This window comes from Augochlora pura, chromosome 2, assembly GCF_028453695.1.
Source record: "Augochlora pura isolate Apur16 chromosome 2, APUR_v2.2.1, whole genome shotgun sequence".
NCBI lineage: Eukaryota > Metazoa > Arthropoda > Insecta > Hymenoptera > Halictidae > Augochlora > Augochlora pura.
The window spans coordinates 5838664-5861179 of record NC_135773.1 but is presented as its reverse complement, the minus strand read 5'-3'; the positions used below and the strand labels follow the sequence as shown (position 1 = coordinate 5861179).

General features: G+C 46.5%; 1 protein-coding gene across 1 annotated transcript in view; it reads left to right on the top strand.

Moving 5' to 3' along the window:
* Nucleotides 1–9812, top strand: part of LOC144477587 (RNA polymerase II elongation factor Ell-like) — a 126318-nt gene extending 116506 nt beyond the window's left edge. The window contains exon 3 of the mRNA XM_078195314.1: nucleotides 9634–9812. Coding sequence (XP_078051440.1) covers nucleotides 9634–9681 — 48 coding nt within the window. The 3' untranslated portion in view covers nucleotides 9682–9812. The remainder of the gene's footprint in view (nucleotides 1–9633) is intronic.
* Nucleotides 9813–22516: the final 12704 nt, after the last annotated feature.

The following is a 22516-nucleotide window of genomic DNA, read 5'->3' as shown; positions in this document are numbered from 1 at the left end:
CCCCCCCCCCCCCCCCCCGGTGGTTGTTTACAAAAGCAACCGGTCGCCGCGTATGACACTAGCACCGGCGGACAACATTCCGCGTGCACCGATTTCCGAATTCTCGATCGCAGCCACGAGCTCTGGCCTTATTTAGCAATGAGAAATCTCATTGCCAATTGGCTTTCTTCGCGTTTCTAGCCGCAGCCGCGCGCCGCGCCGCGCGGCTCCTACTGGTTTTGCGGCGAAGCCAACGCGAGCGCGCCGCAGTCAATTAATAAATCATTTTGCATCGCGCGGCGAGGATTTTCGTCGCGGCACGGCAACGTTCGAAATATAACCGGCGGGTACGTGTTGACCCGTCGCTCGCAGTTTACGGTACTGTTACATTTCCCTGCGTATTTAGAGATACCATCGCCGCGTAACTGTAGATGCGGAACAGAATGCGAATATTTTCGATTAGGCGTCGATTTCGCGCGGTTTTGTTTTTTTTAGTGTGTTAGAATGTGGAGCGTTTGTGTAGAACGAGAGTATGAATTAAACATCGTCGTAAGAGATCATGCAGGAGGTGTGAACGTTGTTCGATCTGTTTGAATTTCATCGATTCTACGGTTATAGTGCTAGAAATATTAAAATGAGTCGATCTGAAAACTTAATTTTCATTATTAGAATATGTATTTCTGTGAGAAAGTGAATATATTATTTGCACAATTTTCTTGCGATTTCTATAGCTATTTTTCCACGCGCTCTTTTCTATCGTAAATTCAAAAATTCGCTATTTTTCTTTTTCTTTGGAGAAATACGCCCTTAAAAAGGAAAGCAATTATGACAGTCAAAAATTACCTGACTCTTAGCTCTAAATAAATTAATAATAATAGTAATACATATCTAAAATTCTATATAAATATTTAGACCTCCTTCTCCCTTCAAAAATGTCAGGGTAAAGAATAAAAACAGAATCATAATCTTAAAATATATTTTTACACAAAACGAGGTTGCAAGTAATGAAGCACCGTGGATTAAACGAAGGAATTGAGCCAATCCGAGCTGACTCAACCGACATTTTCAAGGAGGAAAAAAGCTTAATCCCACTCCAAATCGATGGCATTTCAGAATCATTACCCCCCGCGCCCGGGTACCTTGGTAGACAGAGGAAACGGAGGATAAAAGAGTGAATCATCCGCTGAGAACGGTGAAGAAGAAATAAATCGCCGCACTGTGGCGGACGTATCGCGAGGTGCGGCCGCGTAATTAACGCCCGATTATTATTTCACCATAGCCTCGATTACGACCGAGCGTGTGCTGTCTTCGGAATGTCGCCTGTTGTTTGCGTGCACGCGTCGATCTTTCCTCGGCGACATTTTATTGCGGCGTGTCATCCACGGTGCTATCCATCAGGTTTCCGAATGGAGATTCTGACGTGAGGTCAAAGGGTTAAAGTTTCTTCTTTATTTAATGACCGTAGCTGGTTGAGATCTGACGATAGTATTCGATTCTTTTGTTTCTTCCTCTAAAATTGGTGTCTTTTGAAATTGGTGTTTTTTAAAATGGGTATTTTCGAAATAGGTATTTTTTAAAATTAGTATTTGACTTATTATTACTTTATTAACGTTTAGTATTTTTTAGAAGAATTACTAGGCCGAGAAAGAAATTGTGAAAGCATGAGAACAATTTGAGAATATTTATATACGATTTATTAAAATTATTTAAAGACAAGGGATATTTTTATCAGGCTCACGTCTTTTGGAATTAGCTTACATAATTTTTATTCTGTATAAAATTCTGCAGTCTAGGGACAACGCTTCCGTTTGTTACATATAAGCAACCTTATTAGTGAAAGACCCATTCAACAGTCATTTCCACTTGCACTGTTCAAATGTCAACACACTATACTAATAACTCCCTATTACTAACGCGTAAGCAATTTTTTAAGTTCCTCGAGTTACGAACCACCTTTCACATAAAGAGACTAAACGAATAGCATAATTCAAACATGCATAACGATGGCAAAGGGTTTAAATAGACTCGGTTGCTTTCAGGGTAGATAATTAAACGGTGGCGTGAACAAAAATTCAACCACGTTCGCTCGCGTCGTTCGGGTAACAACATTTCGCGAAGCGCCAGGGAACACGGGGGTGTGACGAGAGGGGGCGAACGCCACCGTGGTCGTCATTGCCGAGAGGCGCGCGATAGACGAGTCTCTCTTCGCGTTGCACCCGTGGAAGTGGGCCGAGAATTATTTATACGTTGGTCGACACAGCTGATCTCCGGCGTCCTCTCCTACCTTTTCTCTTTGACTGTATTTTTGTGCGCCCGGCCGACAGATCGCTCTTACAGAAAGACCCACGGCCGACGGAGACCGAGCGAGCGGGTGAGAGCGAGCGAGGAAGAGGAGAACTCGCCCTCCTCGTCGTACCAGAACGAAAAAGCATATTCGATCTGGTGCCGCTAGAAATAGCGGCCGCCCGACTGAAATAAACGCAGCGTCGCAACGCGTCGACAAAGGATCTCTCTCGGGTTCTCGTGACGCTCCTCCACCCCCGCCGCCGTTTCCATAGCCGCCGCCGCCGCCGCCGCCGCGCCGGGGAGCATTACCTCCAAAACGCTGGCCAAAATACGATCGTCTCGAATCTTGCGCAAGATAAGAAAAAAATTGTCCGAGCTATCGGAATATATATATATATGAACAATGGTGTAACAGTATTATCTTTTTTATTTATGTACTCGTGTAACATCGATCTGTACCGTTAGAATTATTTATACGGGATGATGATGTCATGGTTATGTTTTCTTTACTCACACTTTTTAAACAGGTATACATTATAGTATTCTGTAATTTTTATTCGTTTGTCTATTTAATTCTTAAACTTGGGTTTCAAGATATTTCAATTGTCAATACTTTCTAATTTCTTTCGCAATCTTCGATAATTTGTTACGAGTTCGCAATGGTATTTAATAGTTTTTAGTACCTTTGAATAGCTAATAGAACCGTGAATAAATAAATAGAGACATTTCTGGATTCATTAGATAATGAAGAGAGACGTTTTAGACAGGTTAAGGGAGAAGAATAATTTTGGCCAGCAAAATCGAGCAAATATCCCACTGTGCGCCGCCGCAATTCTCTCTCTCTCTCTCTCTCTCTCTCTCTCTCTCTCTCTCTCTCTCTCTGTCTTTTTGATCCCTCCCAACCTTTTCTCGGCGTCGCTTCTGTCTCCTGGTCTGCTCCGGCGTCTCCGTGAAATTACCGGCAAATTGTTTGACAGGGCAGTTACTCTTCTGCCCGAACGGAACGTTTCCTTTGTCATCGGAAATTTTAATTAACTGGATGTCCTTCCGTCGGACGCTACGGCTCTGCTTCCGATGGAACGCCTCGTCACATAAATCTTCGCGTGGACCTGGTTTATGGTTCCGTCGAACGCCATTTTCTCTAACCCCTTGTCTTATGCGGCGTCTTGCGAGTATCGTTGCTTTCGGATGCCATTTAACGATCCTTAACTCGTCATCGGATATTGATACTTCTTACAACTAGACCGCGAATTTTCGTAGTAAATAAAAATTCGTTGAGCTTCGTTCGTTGATTCTCTTCTTTAATAATTTTAACGATTTGGAGAGAATGCAGAAATATTTAGAAATTCTGTGAATGTTTTCACTGATTTAGATCCACTAATTTTTGTCACACGATTCGTTGATTCATTTTCTCTATGTAAACTTTTTAGATTATTTTATCAGTTAATTTTATATACAATTTCTGAGATTACTACCGTCAAAGTATTCTAGCGTCCAAGGTGAATAACGAAAAAGTAATATTTTAAAAACAATAATTAATATTATGATCGTTAAGATTGTATTTTCGCCTGCAACCCCATAATATTATTTATACTCCTCATAAAAATACGAGGCGTTTCTTTTAATATTAACACGCTATTTCCAAAAGCCCCAACTTGCTCGACCTTCTAATCCCCCATCTTACACCCGGCTCTCGTAAAAACCGCCGCAGCCACCCCTGTCGCCAACGCGGCCGCCATCGGCACACAATCCACAGGTATCCGGGTGACACGCCCATTTGTCTTCGACAGCGCCTCGCCTCATCGGGGAAACAAGAGCGCGGCGTCGGCCAATTAATCAACATTATAAATCCAGCAACGACTTGGGTAGACCCCGTGTAGTCGCTGGCTGGAGAGGAACGAGATTACGCCGGGGGTTGGGCAAACAAGAGATAGAGGGAAGGGAGGGGGGGAGAGGGAGGTAGCGCGTCCCGGTGGCGCGGCGTCGCGCAGTTCATAAAATTATTTCGCCCACGTTGTAATTCGATTACGATTCCCGCTCGAAAATAAACTTTAATCATCCCGTCGGAGGGTAAGTGCAATATTTAGCACGGCGCAGGCGGCATTAAAGCGCGCGTGGGTGGCTGCGCGTACGTGCCAGCGTCGAAAACGGGAGAAGACGGGAAGACGAGAGGGAGGGAGGGATGGATGCTGGCGTGCGTAGAATCCGACAACGGGGCGCCGCGTGACGTCACCGGCCGTCAATATTACACCCTTTCGGGAGAGAGAAGCCGGGTCCACTATGGCAGTCACTATGGGATCGAGCAACACAACCAACCCCCCTATCAGCATGCGCCGCGGCGCGTCGTCCTCTCTCGCGTGACGTCAAGATAATCGTTACAGGTCGGCCGCCGGTTCTCTCCCTCGTTCGGACCGCGGTGCAACCTATCGGAGCAGCAACGGTGACGTCATATCCCCGTTCATTTTCAACTTTCTCCGCTTTTTCGGAAAGGCGTCTCGAACTGCGTACAGCCCGCCAGCGTTTTCGAACCGCTCGCGTTTTTTCCCCATCGTCGTCAACGCCCCACCATCCTTGTCGTCCTGATCGCCGTCCTTCTCATCGTCCACGTCCTCGACGTCGTCGTCGTCGTCGTTTCACTCGAAAACGTGCGCTCCGTCTTCGTCCTCCGCTTGCGACACCGCGATTACCATACGCGTCGAAAAACGCGGCTCGTTTCCCACGAACGCCGCGTTCCACCTGCGCGTTAATGAAAAGGGAACGGGATCATCCGGTGCAATGGCCGACGCTGATTTTCGTTGGAGGGGATGAGCGGCTCGTCCTCCGGGAATTAATTCGATTAACGGTGAACGTTTTCTATAGAAACGCCGTCGAGTGCCGTCGACTTTTGCGTCCCCCGTTCCCTCCGTTCCTAGGCCCCCGCGTCGGCCGCTGGCTGTTTCGAGTCCTCTTATTGCGTCTGCTTCGACGACAAACCGCACAACTTTCTCATCCTTCAGACGTCGGATCGAGCCTTACGCTTGTTCACACCGTGCCGCGATTACTTCGTGTCCGTGAAGCGAAACGGTAACTATGCTTACTGTGTAGACGAAATTCGATTTATTGCCACCCTTGTTACGAAAACTTCGGGATTCACGTCTTACGATTCAATGTAAATTTCCTGTTCATTGTGTATTATACGCTGTACATGTATGTCTTATTTTATATATTTTATTATACTATGTACATGTATATTATGTGCAGTGTATGTTATGCATTCGTACCGTGTAGATTAAATTCGATTTATTACCACCCTTGTTACGAAAATTTCAGGATTTACGTCTTGGGATTCAATGTAAATTTCCTGTTCATTGTATAATATACACCGTACATGTATGTCTTATTTTATATATTTTATTACACGCGTAGAAATTTTCTGAAATTGGAGACAGATTTTATATCGAAATTAATAGCGACAACGACTAACGCAGATTAAACAGATTTCTCGCAGTTAATATAAATATATAGCAAATCTTATAGCTAAAATAAACATTCTACACCTCGATATTAAAAACTAGAAGCAAAATAGCAATTTCCTTCTTCCCACTGTAATTTAAATAAATCAAAAACTTCAACACTTTAATTCTTTTAATTTCTTTCTATATAAAATTGCAACTGCTCCATTTCACCATAAATTATAATTCGCGGTATGCTCGTGGGATTCTTAGGGTGACAACATTCGATGCAGCTTGCCTGGCGCGCGGATCGTTCCTCGGTTCACGGTGATTTTTGTCGCCGTCTCCCGCGGGGTTCAGATAAACAGCATCCGTTCATCTGTTCGTCGGGCGATTAGGAGCAGAAAGAAAGAGAGACGCCGCGGAAAGGCGCAGCTGTTGGCGATCGGGGAAATCGCATGACCGCGTGCAAAGTACACGTTTCTGATTATCGGAAGCGGTCGGGCCACAGGCGTCGACGCTTCTCGTCCGTCGATAATGCAGGCGACTGCCGTTTAACGACGCTTCAAGAAGGGACTTTAATATTCGCGTCTTATCGCTGTTTACCACGCCGGTCGTCATCTTTGACGCAAACCACCGCTGAATTGCAATGAGTCAATCAGCGTCGACCGGATTAGTGAACTTTGCGTTAGATCGTGAACCTCGACGTCGCGTCGCTCCGGCGATAACCATCGATTTTTATCCCGTTTTGTTCGGTGCTCGCTCCGAGCGAATAACAAACAAATTTCATCAATTATTTATCCATTAGAAAATTTATCTTGAATTTCTCGTTTTTAAGATTTAAGCACAGTAGGGTAGTATTTTTATAAAGTATAGAATTTTTGTTTTATTTCCAATAGAATTTGTTTCCGTGCTTTTTAGTAGCAAGTTTGATTTCTTTCTTTATCTTGTCAGGAGTCAAGAATTTTTATTTCTTACTTTTGCAATACTTTTCAGAGTGACTCTGTTATTCGGACCTCTATTTAAAATATAATTTCATTTTATTCATATTTAATAATATATTAATAAATATAGTAACGTCTATCCATTCGAGGTAAAGGAAAAGTAAAATAATTACAAAATAAAATTAAACAGTTTGAAATGATATTTTAATAAATGTCATATCAAACCTGCCAATGTCTACACAAGTACTATACTCTCTCCACAAAATAAAAAATGTTCAATCTTTTAAACAAAATTCCTAAGCTAATTTAGCAATCTATTAATAAATTCAAACATTATAAAAATACCATGGTCCCAGTCTTTGTTCCCGAAAATACACCGTCCGATTTTATCTAACTTTCGCGGCCGGTGTCTGAAACAAAAGAGAATTCAGGGACGAAAGTGTGAATCGTCTCCCGCCGCGTTTTCGCCGAATATTTCTGCGCTCTGTTTCCGCGTTAAGGTTTTCGAGGGCGAAGCGCAGATATAATCGCGGCGTCGCGAATGCATTAAGTCGGTGGTTTCTGCGGACAACGTCGACGACGACGGCGGAAAGAAGACGCGGCATCCTGAGGATTTCCTGTTTCCCGTTCGCAGAAATGCGCCGGGGATACCGGGTGCAGTGGCCTGCTCGCGTTTCTTTCCTCGGCGGCGCACGGATACGTGACACCGGATCAAGCAGAAAACTGACTGTCCGCGCTCGCGCGTGCGCGCGCATACAGCGTGCACTTCGGGCTGTGCGAGAGAGTATATGTACGGGGCCGTCGGGAATGCGCGCGGCGTATGCACATTCGCGGGCACTCGGTCTCTGTTGACACACTGAAATTTTTGTTTTCACCGGGGGAGATAGCTCGTGTGCCGCCTAATCGCGAGATTCGGTTTACAGAGCGTTCGCGGCCCGGGATTTATCGCACCTGACGTCGGCGTTATTTTCCACGGCAAATATAGATATTATTGTTTCGAAATCGCCTCAACCGTTTCATCCACGTTTCGAAATACCGCCGGATATTTCGCGATAAACTGTTCCCTCGGTGTCGAACATTTTCTTCGCCTTACCGTATTTCTTTTCTCGTATTTCACGCTCTCGATCGGGTATTCTAAAAATATTCCTTTTCTTTTTTTCTTGTAGTCCGACGCACATTACGCCACTTTTGCGAAGAGCAGAAATGGCCGAGAAAGTGCCTCGATACGGCGATTCGAAATATTGAATTATTCATTAGCGGACGCGCAACAACAACCGCATTCCGTGGGGATGCTAAAAAAAAGTTGCCGAAAACGGACGCGCCTCGCGGTGAAATTTTTCCAAAATCACACGTGATTTCGAGAGACCGTCTTCGGGACTGTTATGTAAAGGCAATCTTGACATTTCCAGAGAGACGGAGCGCGACAGACAGCTCGTCGAGTAGAAATTCTATTTTAATTAATAAATCATTGATATCGTAGGAGTCGTTGCCGTTGCGTGACTGTGTGCGCAGGTGTAACGCGGTCGGGCAAATATTTCTTGAGCGACGACAAGGTGTTCTCAAACATGGAAATGTAATTTCCGAGAAAAAAAAAAACATTAGTTTAAGCTGTGTAATTAATTTTGTATTCCGCGAATTAGACTTGTTACATATTTTTATTCTCTCACTTTGTTTTCTAATTGAAAAGTTCACATCATTCTCACATATTTAAAAATAAACCACAGGCGCAGCAAAATTAGCTTCGTATTTCTCGAATAATATTAAATTTGTTTACACAGAAATAAACGAAATAGAGAAGTAAAAAAATATTATGCCCTATTCGATATTTATCTAACAATGAGTAATGGAATTGAAAAAATTTAATATGTCATAGGATAAATATAAGATACACTTTGCCAGTAACCGGCTCCATTATTCTAGTTTATTTAAATATTGGCTCAAACATGGACTCCGCAGGTCTCAAAACGATAACAGGGCCTCCAAGCATCGAGTCAGCAGGTCTCAAAACGGCGATCGCGTTCGAGGCGTGTCCGCGTATCGCGGGTTTCGCAAAAATCCGCCGCAGACCGCGAAATGACAATGCGTGTCATCGCCGGTGCACGACGGCGCTCCCAGGCATCAATGACAGTTTCCAAGCGACTGCAAATAGACGGTGCGCGCCGGTGACGCGTGGATGTGAGAATCAGAGCTCGGTGGATTCATAACCGTAACTCGACTCGCGCGCGTCTTCAGCGCTATCCTCTCGTTGTTAACAAGCCTAAGCAGTCCAGTGTGCCTGCCGGCGCTATGTAGGTTACTATCGCAACGGCCTGCGCCTCCTCGACCCGCCTTTAAGGTCGTTTACAGCGTAACCCGAACCCACTTCTTCCTCTCCATCATCTTCCTCCTTCTTCGCGAAACTCTTTTTTTTTCACTCTTTTTACCGTTTCTCGTGATCCTTTCCTGGCGAGTCGCGTCCGCGGATAGGCATTCTTCGATCCGCCTAACGCGGCGTCTCGCCTCTACCGCGCGAGACCATTTTCAGGCACCATCTATTGTTCGATCGCCGGAGAAAGTTTGAATTGTCTGCCGGGAATTTAAGAACAGTCCGGCGATCGGGTTCCACGGATTCGTCGGACATCTTCACTCTCGTAGATAGTTTAACTCGAAAATCGGATATCTATTCAATCTCGGTGCAATCTCGAAGCAATTTGGATCATTAAAATAATTTTAAGTATTCATGCGATTGTATATATAGTTGTAATTATTTCGACATGGTATAAGACAGTACTAACAATTTTTCCGCATTATTAATTTAATAAAGTGGCCTGTGAAAATGAAAATTTGGATAAAGATCCATTGTATAATTATATTTAAAATATATGTAAAATAATGATATAATTGCAAATTATAATTGTCGAAAAAATTACAAACTATCTTCTAAAGATCGCAACGCAAGCAACTACATTATACGTTATTCCATAACACTAACGTGTCGTTTTATTCTGTTTCAGGTATGTATTCAAACTACAGGCATAGCGAAAGAGTTCTGCGTCGCGTAAGTAGAATTATCGGAAACGTATTCTATTCCATCGGGGGCGATACATTTCCATAGAAAACAAAGTGAATCGGAGGATCATGCCTCTGGTTAGTTTAGCATATCTCCTACACGGAAACCGTCTTCTATGCATAAGATGGCGACTGCTATTCGCAGTGCGCGAGTATTCATGCCTCGGCTTCGCAAAGTTTCAAAATGGCCGAAAGAAATAATATTTTAAAAATAGTAAAATAATAAAGTCATAAAATAGTAAAATAGTAAAGTAGTAAAATAGTAAAATGATAAAATGGTAAAATGGTAAAATGGTAAAATAGTAAAATAGTAAAATACTAAAATTTTAAAATAGTAAAATACTAAAATTTTAAAATAGTAAAATACTAAAATTTTAAAATAGTAAAATAGCTCATTTGTTCAAAGTGAAAAGGCCCTAAACATGAAATGTAACCCTACAATTGTATCAAATAATTATAAAATAAAATAAATATCATTCCCAGTAATACTATTTCACAGCCAAATCTCCTTTAAAAAATAATAAAAATACTAAAAATACAAAGAATTTATTTCAAATCTCGACATGAATTTGTCCAAAGCGAAAGGCGTAAATCGCGGACCCCAAACACGAAATATACCTTCACAACCGTTCCAAGTAAACATAAAATAAATTAACGCGCTATTCGAGAAGCAGCGTGTTTCGAGCAACATCGTCTCAAACGCGGCCGGGTGTACGGGTCCAGCCGATATCTCCGGTTCTGCAGAAACTTCTTACGTCGTTTCATTAGAATGTATCTAAACCCGCGGCATAAAACTTGTTTAATTTCTGCGTTTAAGCCGTGCCTCGCGCGGGAGAAAGCCAACAAGTTTCATCTCTAATTTTAGTATCGGGAGCCGGGTCTCGAAGAGGACACAACAATTCGCGCGGCGCGTCTCCGCAGCGAGCGTAGAATCCGGTTCGCGCGCTCGATCGTTTCCGGTAGATTCGGACTCTCGCGCGAGCACGCGTTCAAAGGCGTCGTAGAGATCCTCGGTGTGACGCGCGTATCCGTCCAATTTGTCGAGGGCATTATCGTATTTAGTGCGGGAAAAGAAACGGGGAACGGGGGAGGCCGGCGCAACACGGACCTACGTCAATTCGCGGAACGCGCGCGCAAATATTTTGACGCGCGAGTGAACCGTGAATCGGCCGTTTAACGAATCTCTCTCTCTCTCTCTCTCTCTCTCTCTCTCTCTCCCCTCCCCCGTGTGCGTGCGTGTCACGTAACGTCCCGCTTTAATGTGCATTCGCGTCCGTAAAATTAGATCGGCCGTGGCTCGGGCTCCGGAATCCGCTCGGAAAATCTCCGCGGGATCGGTTTCGAATTACCGAATCCGCGTTAACGCCGCGGCGAAACGGCAGACCACGGCCTGGTAATGAATACGTTGTGGAAACTTCCGGCGTCGTTGCGCGGGCAAGCCGAGCGTAAATGTTAATCTTTTATGAGACGCGGCTACTAGAACATGAAAATAATGGGCATTGTTAATCGCGTTCTAGGAAATATTAGCCGACCTTGTTCTCTACCTGTGAATCTTGCGCGCTGTTCGGGTCTGTATTTTTCCCGTCTGCGCTCGCGACGTGCGCGAGCAAAAGATTATTCGATCGAATTCATTTGTTTCAAGTAGAGAAATCGTAATCGAAAAGTTTCGATATATTTTCCTATAGATACTACAACGTACAAGATAAACGCGCGTTAACGGCGGGATTTTAATTTCGAGGAATTTGTGTCGATTAAACAGCCGAATAAGATATCGTCGAGCATGAGGGATCAACGCGTCTGCTTCAATCGACCGATAACTATGAACGTCTCATGAATAATCTCTCACCGTAAACGGAATTTTATTTCAAAGTTGAATATATATACTGTGCTATTTCCAAATTCTTATTCTTATTGCACTCGTGTGAAAGTTACGCAAAATCTTTGTTCATCTTGCAACAAAGCGTTTCCCACCCTTACATATATCTAATACTATTCCTATCGCAATTGTTAACGTTGTTATTGAAAACGCTCCAGAACCATATTATCGATTATCTCCGCTCGCGTCGATACTTGCAAACACAGAGCACACCGAGCTTATTGAAATTCTCGTGCGAATCGGCTCGCGGAATTCCCTTGCCCGATCACCCGTGACAAGTAGAAGCATCGTTCGTCGGACGTAGCGTAGAGCGAGCGCTTTGACGAACGCGGCGCGCAGCTCTCGCGCATAGTCGCGTCGCTAGAAAGCCTAATATCCTCGAAGAAATGAAAACGAGCCGCACGCGAAATCGGAGTGATTTCGAGCCGGCTGCGAAACAGAGGTTAACAGAGCGCGAGGCGGCGAAGTCGTCGCGATTAAACGAGATCTCTCTCGCCGGTTCTCCTCCTCTGGCTCTCGGGTCGAACAATTCGGCCGTCCAGTCGCCGTGGCTGCAGATTTCCACCATCCCCGGCTGAGGCGCATTTGTGACCGCATAACACGGTCCCCGGCACGGTTCCTCTTCGCTGTTCTAGGCGCACGCGCCCGCGAAACCTCGTGGCTGCTCCCGATGCGCTTAGCCGTCCTCGTCGTCGGTTGCGCTGTTCGCTGCGCTCTCGGCGGTCGTCGCTGCATCGGTGTGCGCACACCTATGCACGGGCGCACACCTACCCGCGTGAATGTAGAGACGAATCCACGCGAATATAGAGACGTATTTACACGGACGTAGAAGCATCTACACGGATACAGAAACGCATCCACACGGATGTAGACGCATCGACGCGGATGTAGAAGCGTCCGCACGAATGTAGGAGGTGTCCACACGAACGTAGAAGTATTTACACGTATACAGACGCATGCACGTACGTGCAAGTAGGTAGGAACGCACGCGTGCACCGTTGCACACCGTTCATCGCGGTGCCGCGAGGAGTCCACCGGTCGACGGTGGTGGTGGTGGTGGTGGTGGTGTCACGTGACGCGGTCTCGCGGGTATATAAAGAGGACCGAGAGCCAGTAAAATCAGCCACTCGCGGACTGGCTCCGAGGTGCGCGTTGTTGGCGAACCTTGGTCACCGATCGCGTACGTCGAAGACGTCGACGACGGTGTACGACCGCTCTGCGATGAGCAGAGCAGCGCGGGCTACCGTACGAGGAAATGGCTCGCAGACGAGACGAAGAAACGAATCTCTTGTATTTTCGAAAGAACAAAGAGAGGAGCTGAGAGGAACCTGAAAAGTAGACCAGGCACGTGGTCGGATAACGCAAACTGGAATTGACAGAAGTCTCGTGGCGAGTCGTTTGCGGTAGGTCGTCGATGAAACGGAGAGAACGGAGGGAGAGAGAGAGAGAGAGAAAGAGAAAGGGTCGCATAAATGACGTATAGTCGATCGCGATCGTCATAGAGAAATGGTCGGACACGCAAGCGCGGAACGGTCGGCCTGCTCGCAAGAATGGCGAAGCCGTGGCCGCGGATGCGCACGCCTCCACCGCATAGTATAGATCATCGAAGCGTAATTCAAGATAACCGGCGCGTGTACCCGAGCGGCCCGAATATGTCCGTCCGTGCAACACGCCTACGAAACGCTGCGGACCGGGTTCGCAGGCCTCTCGCAATTTAGATCGAGACCCAGGCAGAGCCACGTCGTCGACGACGACGACGACGACGACGCTAGAAACGGGCTGCACGCCGGTTGCTTTCGAAGCGGAAAGATCTGCCACGATCAAGATCTCGGGTTTTATGCGCATATATTTGTCTCGTCTCGGCGATCCACCACACGCTCGCAGTTGCGCGCGCGCTCGCACTCGCGCTCGCACACACCGACGAGGGACAAACGGACGGACGCGCGCGCGCGCGGACACGCGACGCCGAGCCCCGCGGTCCGTGCATCGGCTCCAAGGCCCTCTCCGAGCACTGGCTCTCTCGAGGATTTCAACTTCTTTTTGCCGGCGTTCAAGGTGAACCCGTGCGGGGAAAAATCCGCAGCGTCCTCCGAGAACGACACCGACACCGGACGGGAAATATACTGACCCACTGACTCATAGGGGATTTCCGGCATTAGCCTGCAATTGACACGCGCGCGCGCGCGAGCGCTCCTCGTCGCCGGCTTCTGCGAGCCAGCCTCCGCTTCGGGACGCCTCGACGATACGGTCACCGTAGGACCGAGAAACGGTAGCCGAGGAGGAGAGGTCTGCTCCTTTTCGCGGCGGCGGACAACGGTTCGAGAGACGCGTCGGCTCGGCGAGACCTCGGGCACACTGGGCCAAGGTCGGGGCGCAGAGGACGTTTTGCATCGGAGTAAAATTTTACGCGAGTCTTTTGTATTCTATTCTCAGTTTTTGTCCGCGTGCGTGTCAACATCGACCTTGAAGCACGCCAGTCGATTTTATCGGAATAATAATCACGTTTATTTAATCGGCAGATAAAAGTCCCTGCGTTTCAATGAGATGACAATATGCCGCGTAAGCAACTGATACGAAGCGAAAAGATACGAGGGAAGATCGAATAAGTGGCGATGAGAATTAAATGAAAGGAAGAATGGAGAAAATAATACGTACAATAATTGATTGCAGTAACGGGAGATAAGGTAGAATAAATAGGAGGAGCATGAGTCGGAAAGAAACGAGGAATTAAGGACGATGAAGTGCCAATCAACGCGGCCGTGAAAGGAAAAAGAAAAGTCATCGTGCAAGGGGTTAGGAAAGAGCCTCGGATTAATTGAATAACGAACGGTGAGGGTTGGGATAAGGAAAAGTGGTATAGGGGTGGTTGTCGAGTAGAGGATACTCCCTTGTAACAATTACGACCATCGTAAAGCGTGCGATGAAGGAGAGTATAAACACTGTCCCGTGAGTCTCCGCGTCTCTCTACGTTGTTAGACGAAATACATTTCGTTAGAAGAACGTAAGATTTATGAGTCGAAGATACGAGACATTGAACCGTTGGTTCTCCCGATAACTACGATCTCGAGACAGGAGATCTGGTCGAAAGAAGCAACACTGCGGACGCACGGGTTCTAACGTCGCGCTGAAATGTTATCGGCTAAAAACAAGTACGAAATTGACACGGTAAATCTGAGCCGTGTCAACCGGCAGGAAGAATGGAAAAACCGGAGGCAAAAAGCCCACTCGGACGGTAAATCCATTGATCAGGACGCTAAGATTGCAGCCGTGACATCCTGTAACCAACACGTTGGCCAGCCGATCGTTTTATCATCCGGACGAGACACCCGTTGATCGATCGGTCAGCGGCGAGAGGTGAAATCCGCCGCGCGACCGGTTCCGACGACGGTTTTCTGGCGACGATCGGAAACGTAACACCGCCGTCTCCGTTGCCCTCGAGGAGATTTCCCGAAGGCGACCGACGCGAAAGTTAATCGCGACCTAGACACCGCCGCCGACCGCTCGGAAAGACGGCTAAATTTACAACGGACGCATTGTATCCGCGTTTCTGCGGAGCCCGAATAGCTCGGGCCGGCAACGGGCGGAACGTGCAAACCGAAGAAACGATCGGTACGATTTCGCGACCGCCCTGGCGCGAGTCTGCTAATAAAAGACGTTGCGCAATCGTGGACGTTGGTGTTGCGCCGCGGATAATAATAAGAACGCGGGGAGAGAAAGAGAGAGAGGGAGCGAGAGAGGGACGGGGCCTCTCTCGATGATGCCTTCGGAGAGGATTCGGCCCGGGTCTGCACACGCGACTGCACAAACGTAATAATTCGCCGCGGTTGCGTTGTCGCGAGCCGCATTCGCTACGCCCCGGCGCATCGCCGATCGAAATCAAGGAGAAACCGCCAGCTATTTACGGGGTTCCACCACGGAACGAGTTAACGGGGGTTCAGAGGACTCTGGAAACCTGCGCCGCAACGATTCTTGCCGCGCGCCCACCGTCAACGGCGAGAATCGTGGCTCTATCGCGACGCTAGAGAATGATTATTTCTCGACGATCGTCAGCCATCCCCCCCGACAGGAATTTATGGAACCGGCGAGGTTCCCCCCACTCGAACACCGTCTTTCTTTTTCTTTCGCTCGGCGATAAGTGTTCTCTTTATCCAGCTCTATCTCGCTTTCGCTTTATCATCGATTTCTCGGGCTGCGTTTCGTCACTCGCGTTCACTTTCAACCCAGAAACACGTCTGGGAAGACGATCGGGGATCGCGATCGTGGTCACGGTAATTAAAACGTGAAACCACCATAGCGATCCCCTTGTTCGCGCTGCGAGCCGTTGCGTCGGCAACGTTTCACCGCGCGGATATCGGAAGTTCGTTCGTTAGCCACCGAGCCGGCGGAGTTCTCTTTCCTCAAAATGGAGGACACCGCGAGGCGCTCTGCCCTCGTTACTTGTCGCTTGACGAGCCGATAGGGATTGATCACGTTCCAGTTCGCTCCCTCGAGCTCGCCCGGAATGGGGGTGACAGCGGCCAATTGGTATCCTAGCTTCCGCTCGCCGGCATTATTTATCGGATCGAGATTAGCACTTTGATCGCTGAATATTCCTAGCGCGATGAAACTTCTATTGGATTTCAGACTTTGTAGACAAATGTGACTAGCTTTCTGCAAAGTTGCATCGATGTTTTAACACTTGTTTCGGCTGGCTAAGGGTTAAAACTGCCACTTACTGGACATTTATGTTCAGACAGTCAATACTACTCGACAAATTTTTGACCCTCCCGTTTCACAGTTTCTTTAACAGCCTTTGCAATCTTCCGAAGGTGTCTCCGTGGACCCTCGCACTTCGGATACTCTCGCATCGATCCGAGTTTCTAAAATAAACATTTTTGCATATAATGTCAGACACTGATATTCAAAGGGGTCGAATGTTCAGTGTCGTCCGGTAAAGTGAATCGATGATAAATTGAGGGACTCGGTGGACAGGAACAGGACACGTGCCATAGTTTTATAATAACTTCTATAATTTTATAAATTCTACTTTTTATAGAAAATGGGGTACAGGACGGATATTTGAAAATAATCGACTCAATTAAGCATTGCATAAAAAAGGGGAGAAAGACAAAATTGTCGCGACACGTGGCACGTGTCTTTCTTTACCGAGCTCGTTAACTTCCAAAATTATGGTCGCGTTGGTTAAAGAGAAAAACGCGAATGCTGTCGGGGTCGACGGTACCCGATGTTGGGAAACGCGTTAATCGTTATCTTTTGTTCGGAGCAGAGTCTCGGTGGTTCCAGAGCGACTGCGTGTACCGTGTGCACGGGGCCTGCCTGCCTGCCTGCCTTTCTCGTGCCCGAGCTTCGATTTTACTGGTAGAAAGGAAAGGTCGCTCTGGGAGAGACAGATGAGACGGAGATACTGACGGAGGTATATCGAACTTCCCGGCAGTCGTTAGCCGTGATAGATGGCGGCCTGTGTGTATACGCTCCTCCACGGAGTTCTCGTTCGTCTGGCAAAAGCGGAGTCTTCGCCACGAGAAATCCGATCGTAATTACTTCCGGCTCGCCGAGGCCTTCTAGGGAACGCCGAGAAAACGGAAATTCACTTTCTTTACCTTGGCACCGTACCTCCGTCTGTGCTCTTCCATCTCGCGTTTTCTCTCCTGACACTCTCTCTCTCTCCCTCTCTCTCTCTCTCTCTCTTACTTTTTCCTCTCCTCTTTCTCCTCTTTTGAGCGACCTGCGTGCACGCATTCACGCTCGCGCTCGGCAACACATCGACGGTTCGTTTCACGAACTGTTCAGGGTCGACAAACGCGGCACCTGTACCGGCATTGTCTTCTCTCTCTCTCTCTCTCTCTCTCGGCTTTCCTAACCACGGTCGCGTAGCAAGATCGCGCAAATAATCGTTATCGCCGATTTAATCGTTTTATCTCTGGTAGCCGTTCGTGGAAGATCGACGTCTGTCGGTATGTATCCGTAGTCGATCGATGCAAATTGTAGTCTGCAATCTCTGTCGCCATCTTCCCTACCAGTCTCGGGTCGACGATAAATTTAATACACTCCGTCGACGAGTCGAAATCGATTTTGAAACGGAGCTGACTGCGTTGGTGTCGTATGGCACTTCCGTAACGAGCCTCCAATTCGGTGGAATTTGATGGAAAAACTTGCAATGACGGCAAAGAGAAACGAAGCCGATGTTGGAGCATACAATACGAAAATCGTGCTATGGTTCCGGTTTCGAAAGTTGTCCGATTTCTTGCGCAATCGGTAACGCGCGAGGAGGCGTGCTTCGTTTTCAGAAAAAAAACGAAGGCCTCGCTCTTAAAGGGGGCACGTAATTGTGGTATCGAATTTTATGGAATTTCTTCAAATCTCTTGTCGTTTGTTTTATAATCCATCTTTTCGTTACTAATATCAATGTATTAACCTTTTGCACTCGATGCTATTTTAATTACATTTTGAACATATTTCCTGATCCTACGATTTATATGAAATTGATTATTGCTTCTTAGCAACTACAGCACTTGCTATTTTAACAGTCGTTTAAATATAAAAAAGTCTGATACTATTACAATTATTTTAAAAAATAGCATAGCAATTTTCACTGGCATCCGTACAATATCAATATATTTTTTTACTATGTACTCGCTACAGCATCGACATTGGAATTAGTTTCTCATTGTGTCCCATAAATAATTTCACCGCAAGATAAATAACAGTAGAAACATTAATTCCTCGACAGACAAAGAAAACCTGCACCTTGCTCCGTAGGCAATTTTATGCATAGGCGAAGTTAATTGGTTCAGTCCGGAGGAACATTCGAAGCAAAACGAACGGCGAAGTCGGATATCGACGGTATGGGTGGTGGGGGGGCTTCGCAGATATTATGACCAGGCGATCAATTAATTCATGACGCGAACGGTCTCGGTAAAAGTGAACAGATAAACCTCCGTGGCACCAGGTGTCAAGCATTTTAATGTCCCCGTTCGTTCGCCTGCGGCGAATTTCACGGAGCTCGGAACTTTTGACTCGCATTGCTGCCGAGAGCGGAGTTAATATCGTCGGTTGCATACGCCGGCACGTGAAAGTGCACGGTCGCTCTCTTGTCCCACCGATTACGTATTGAGTCGTTCGGATTCGAAGGAACAAAAGCGCGCGGCTCTTATTAAATAACTTTAACGTCGTTCCACGCCGAGCGACGGAAAACGATCTTTTGTAACCAAGTGGAACACCGGTACGTAAACCTCGCGCCCCATCCTTTTTCCTGCTCCCGCTCTACCCCCCTCTCGCTCGCTCGCTCGCTCAGTTACTCGCTTACTTGCTCGCTCACTCAGTTACTCTCTTACTTGCTCGATCGTTCGCTTGCTCTCTTACTTACTTACTCTCTTGCTCGATCGTTCGCTTACTCGCTCACCCTGCCGCTCACTCACTCTCTCTCTCTCACTCTCTTACTCACTCACTCACTCACTCACTCACTCTCTCTCTCTCTCTCTCTCTCTCTCTCTCCCCCGATTCTCTTCTTTTCTCGTTCTCGGCCGCCCGGCTCGCTTGTTCTCCGTCGTTCTCTCGTTCTCCGCTGTCCTCCCCTTCTTCCCTCGTCAACATTACGCTCGGCTTGGCAAACAGCGACAAGCACGGGCATACGAAGGACGTACTCACATTGATTCAACTTACACGCACGGGTCCCTCCCCTCCCCTCCCCTCCCCTCTCCCGGCACTCACACGATCGCGTCTACTTCAAAAGCCGTTGAACGTACGTCAACTCGGCATCTCGCTCGCACTTTGTCTCTCCGTTTCGCCGCGTTCTCTCTCTCTCTCTCTCTCTCTCTCTCTCTCTCTCTCTCTCTCACTCACTCACTCACTCACTCACTCACTCACTCTGTGTGTGCCCGCGCTGCTCGCCACCGATAAGACGGAGAAACACGACGATGGACGCGCGCGATCGTTTTCATCGGACGCGCCTCGAATCGCCCGTATCGTTTCAGTTGCGCACTATTTTTATTGGAGCGCTGCACAGTGTGATATTTCGACAGCCTATGGGAGCGTTTCGCTCCGGTGCCCGAACGTTTTTTTTTCTTTTTAGAAAATTTCCAGGCTACCCCGTTAATTTCGTGGCAATATATCTCCGGTGACCCGTACCCCGGTATTTCTTGTTCATATTATGTTGCATTCCGATGAGATAAATATGTTTTACAGCGAGAACATTTGCTTTGTGGAGTTTCACCGTTATTTTAGTCATTTCGAGAATTTTTGGAGTTTTTAAGACGTGGATTTTATGTCGTTTAGTTAAATATTGGCTAGATGGAATATATGTGATAGTTTGGAGAATATAAATATATGAAATCGTAGAATTTTTAATTGTGTACCTATAGTCTGGAGTTTAAAAGGTTACTGTGTGGGTTAATATGGTCTTCGAGCTTTCTTGAATGTCTCTTATATTTTATATTACTCTAAAATAATATATACGATACTAATATTATATATAATATTATAATTACCGCCATAATTACATTATTACAATACTTATTATTCAATATTATTATACATATAAATATCCAAGTTACATTAAAGATCGTTATAAATCAACATTTGAAATAGTTATAATAAAATACATAATAAGGAAAGAAAAGGAAATCGCCCAGCGCGCTTGGCGTCCAGCCGAGGGAAAAACGCGGCTCGGTCTCGATTCGGCTGTAACCGCCGGGGCCGCGGCCATTTTGTGAAAAGCGTCGGGCAAGTTGCTCGCGAGAATCGCGTTGAAAATGGTCGACCGTTGTTCCGGACACGAACGAGGCGGCGGGATTGGTCGCGCGGCCAGTGAAATTTCGATGACTTTTTCCACGGTTGCGGCGGCCTCGCCAGCGAAGTCGCAGCCTTGAGGTCTAAATTCGGCCGTGATTTCTCAAGTTCGGTCGTTAGTATCTTGTTTTCGTCGTAACCGGGCCGGCTTCCCATCTTCGTTTCTTCCCCTGCGCCGCATAATTCGGTCGGCCGCGCCGGTTTTTCGCGATACCGCGAACGCGGATTCCTGAATTCTCGCGAACGACCTATCGCCGAACATTTTCCGCATCGTTGCCCGAAAGCCGCGGAGATCGGGCGGGTAGCTTGCGGTCGCGACGCCGCGGAACTATTTCTTGCCTTCGAAATACAGTGGAATTGATTTATTATAATTTCCTCGACAAAACATTCCGACAATACGTTGCGTCAGCGTTAGCGACGAAAGCCGCGCGACGGTTTCTTCATCTTTAACGAGAACTCACCTTGCGACAATCGATAAGCTGGCGCTCTTTCGTTCATCCCCTTCACTTCGATCATGGAATTCGGCATTCGGTGAAAGCTTCGAATGAATTTAGAGGTCGTGGCGTTTTTCTAGCTCACTTTTTCTTTGAATTGAGACATTATTTTGTTGTTGTGGACAGTGGGTTTGCGGTTAACGTAACTTCACGCGATCACTATTCGCTTTTTCGAGTCCGATTGCACTTTAGCGAATTTAGTGCTCGCATATTATCGTTGTTAATTTTTCTTGAACATTTTATTTATCATGATCTTCCAGCTTCTTAGTTATTATAAAACATACTTATCTTATAAAAAAATCCTGTTAAATGCTTGAACTCCGTATTGGCCGCAAGGCTCAACTTCCTTTAATTTGAATTTCAAATTTAATTCGAATCGATTTACTCTCAGACAGAATACCCTCGCACGCCATTGATATATATTTACAAACAAACGCGCCGAAAAATTCGTGTGCATAGACACACGATGCAACCGATCGCACGAGATGTGCTACGGGTCAGAAAAACAATTTCCGATCCGGTGATAAAACAGCATCGCGAGTGCAAAGGTTCGATCGCATTGCGCTGGATCAGCGACGCTCGGCGTTTATGATAAATACAGTTTCGAACGCGGTGCTCGGAATCCGACACAATATTATTAGAAGGGATTAACCAGCCAATTCTATAGGACCGTGCGTGCGAACCGCAGCCAAGATCCTTGACGAAATTAGCAAAGCGAGGCGCGAAAAACTCGATTCCGATTATGTAGTCCTCGCCGCTCGGGAAAACGGTGATCCGAGCTGTGTCGCGGGCCACGATTAACGACGATTCCAGTCTCTCTCTCCATCGGTCATTATCGGCGACGAGGCGAGCCGAGACCTTGCCGAGGAGACAAAGAGAACGAGAACCGAGCGCCGCTATCTTCCTCCGCGAAAACAAGTATATTTGGCTAAGCCGCGATAACGGGTGTACCTTCTCGGCGCGATTCTAGCGCGTATCGCCGCACAATACGCCGCGCTATCGACGCGCAGCCACCAGCGAAACGCAGCTTGCAGCTAGGCAAACGCCGGAACACAACGGGTTGCGTCGTTCGACGTTCATTCGACGCGATCGACGAGCCGGGATTTTATGGTTTAGCTTTTATAGCACAGCTTTTTCAGCGCGGCCTTTTCGAAACATTTCTATAGGCAGATTTGTTTCTCGTAATTTCAACGCGTTTCGAGCGGTTTTTCCTCGAATTTTCAATCTGGTCATTTGATGTTTTGTTTAACCCCTTGCCGTACTATTTTCTTTACAATTACTGTGATTAGAATCTTGTTCATCACCCTAAATTCTTCGAAGAAAAGGGAATTTTATATTTATTATTTGCTCACATCTACTTTAATATTGAAATATTGCCAACAAGAGAATAATATTTAATTCCTGCTTAAAGGAACGGATAAACATTAATATCTAACACGTTATTGTTATAAATCTCCATTGCGAGTCAAACTCGTTAAAGTACGGCAAGGGGTTAAAGATTTATATATTAATTTTATTGTATTAAACAAACTTATTTGCGCCGTTTTCTGCACCGCAGTTTTCTAATTCGTTTCGTGGAGATATGTTTGAACAATTGTTTCGTTTATTCGCTGTTATTACTATTATTATTATTATTACTTGATATTACTTAGAATAACCGTTTGCATAATC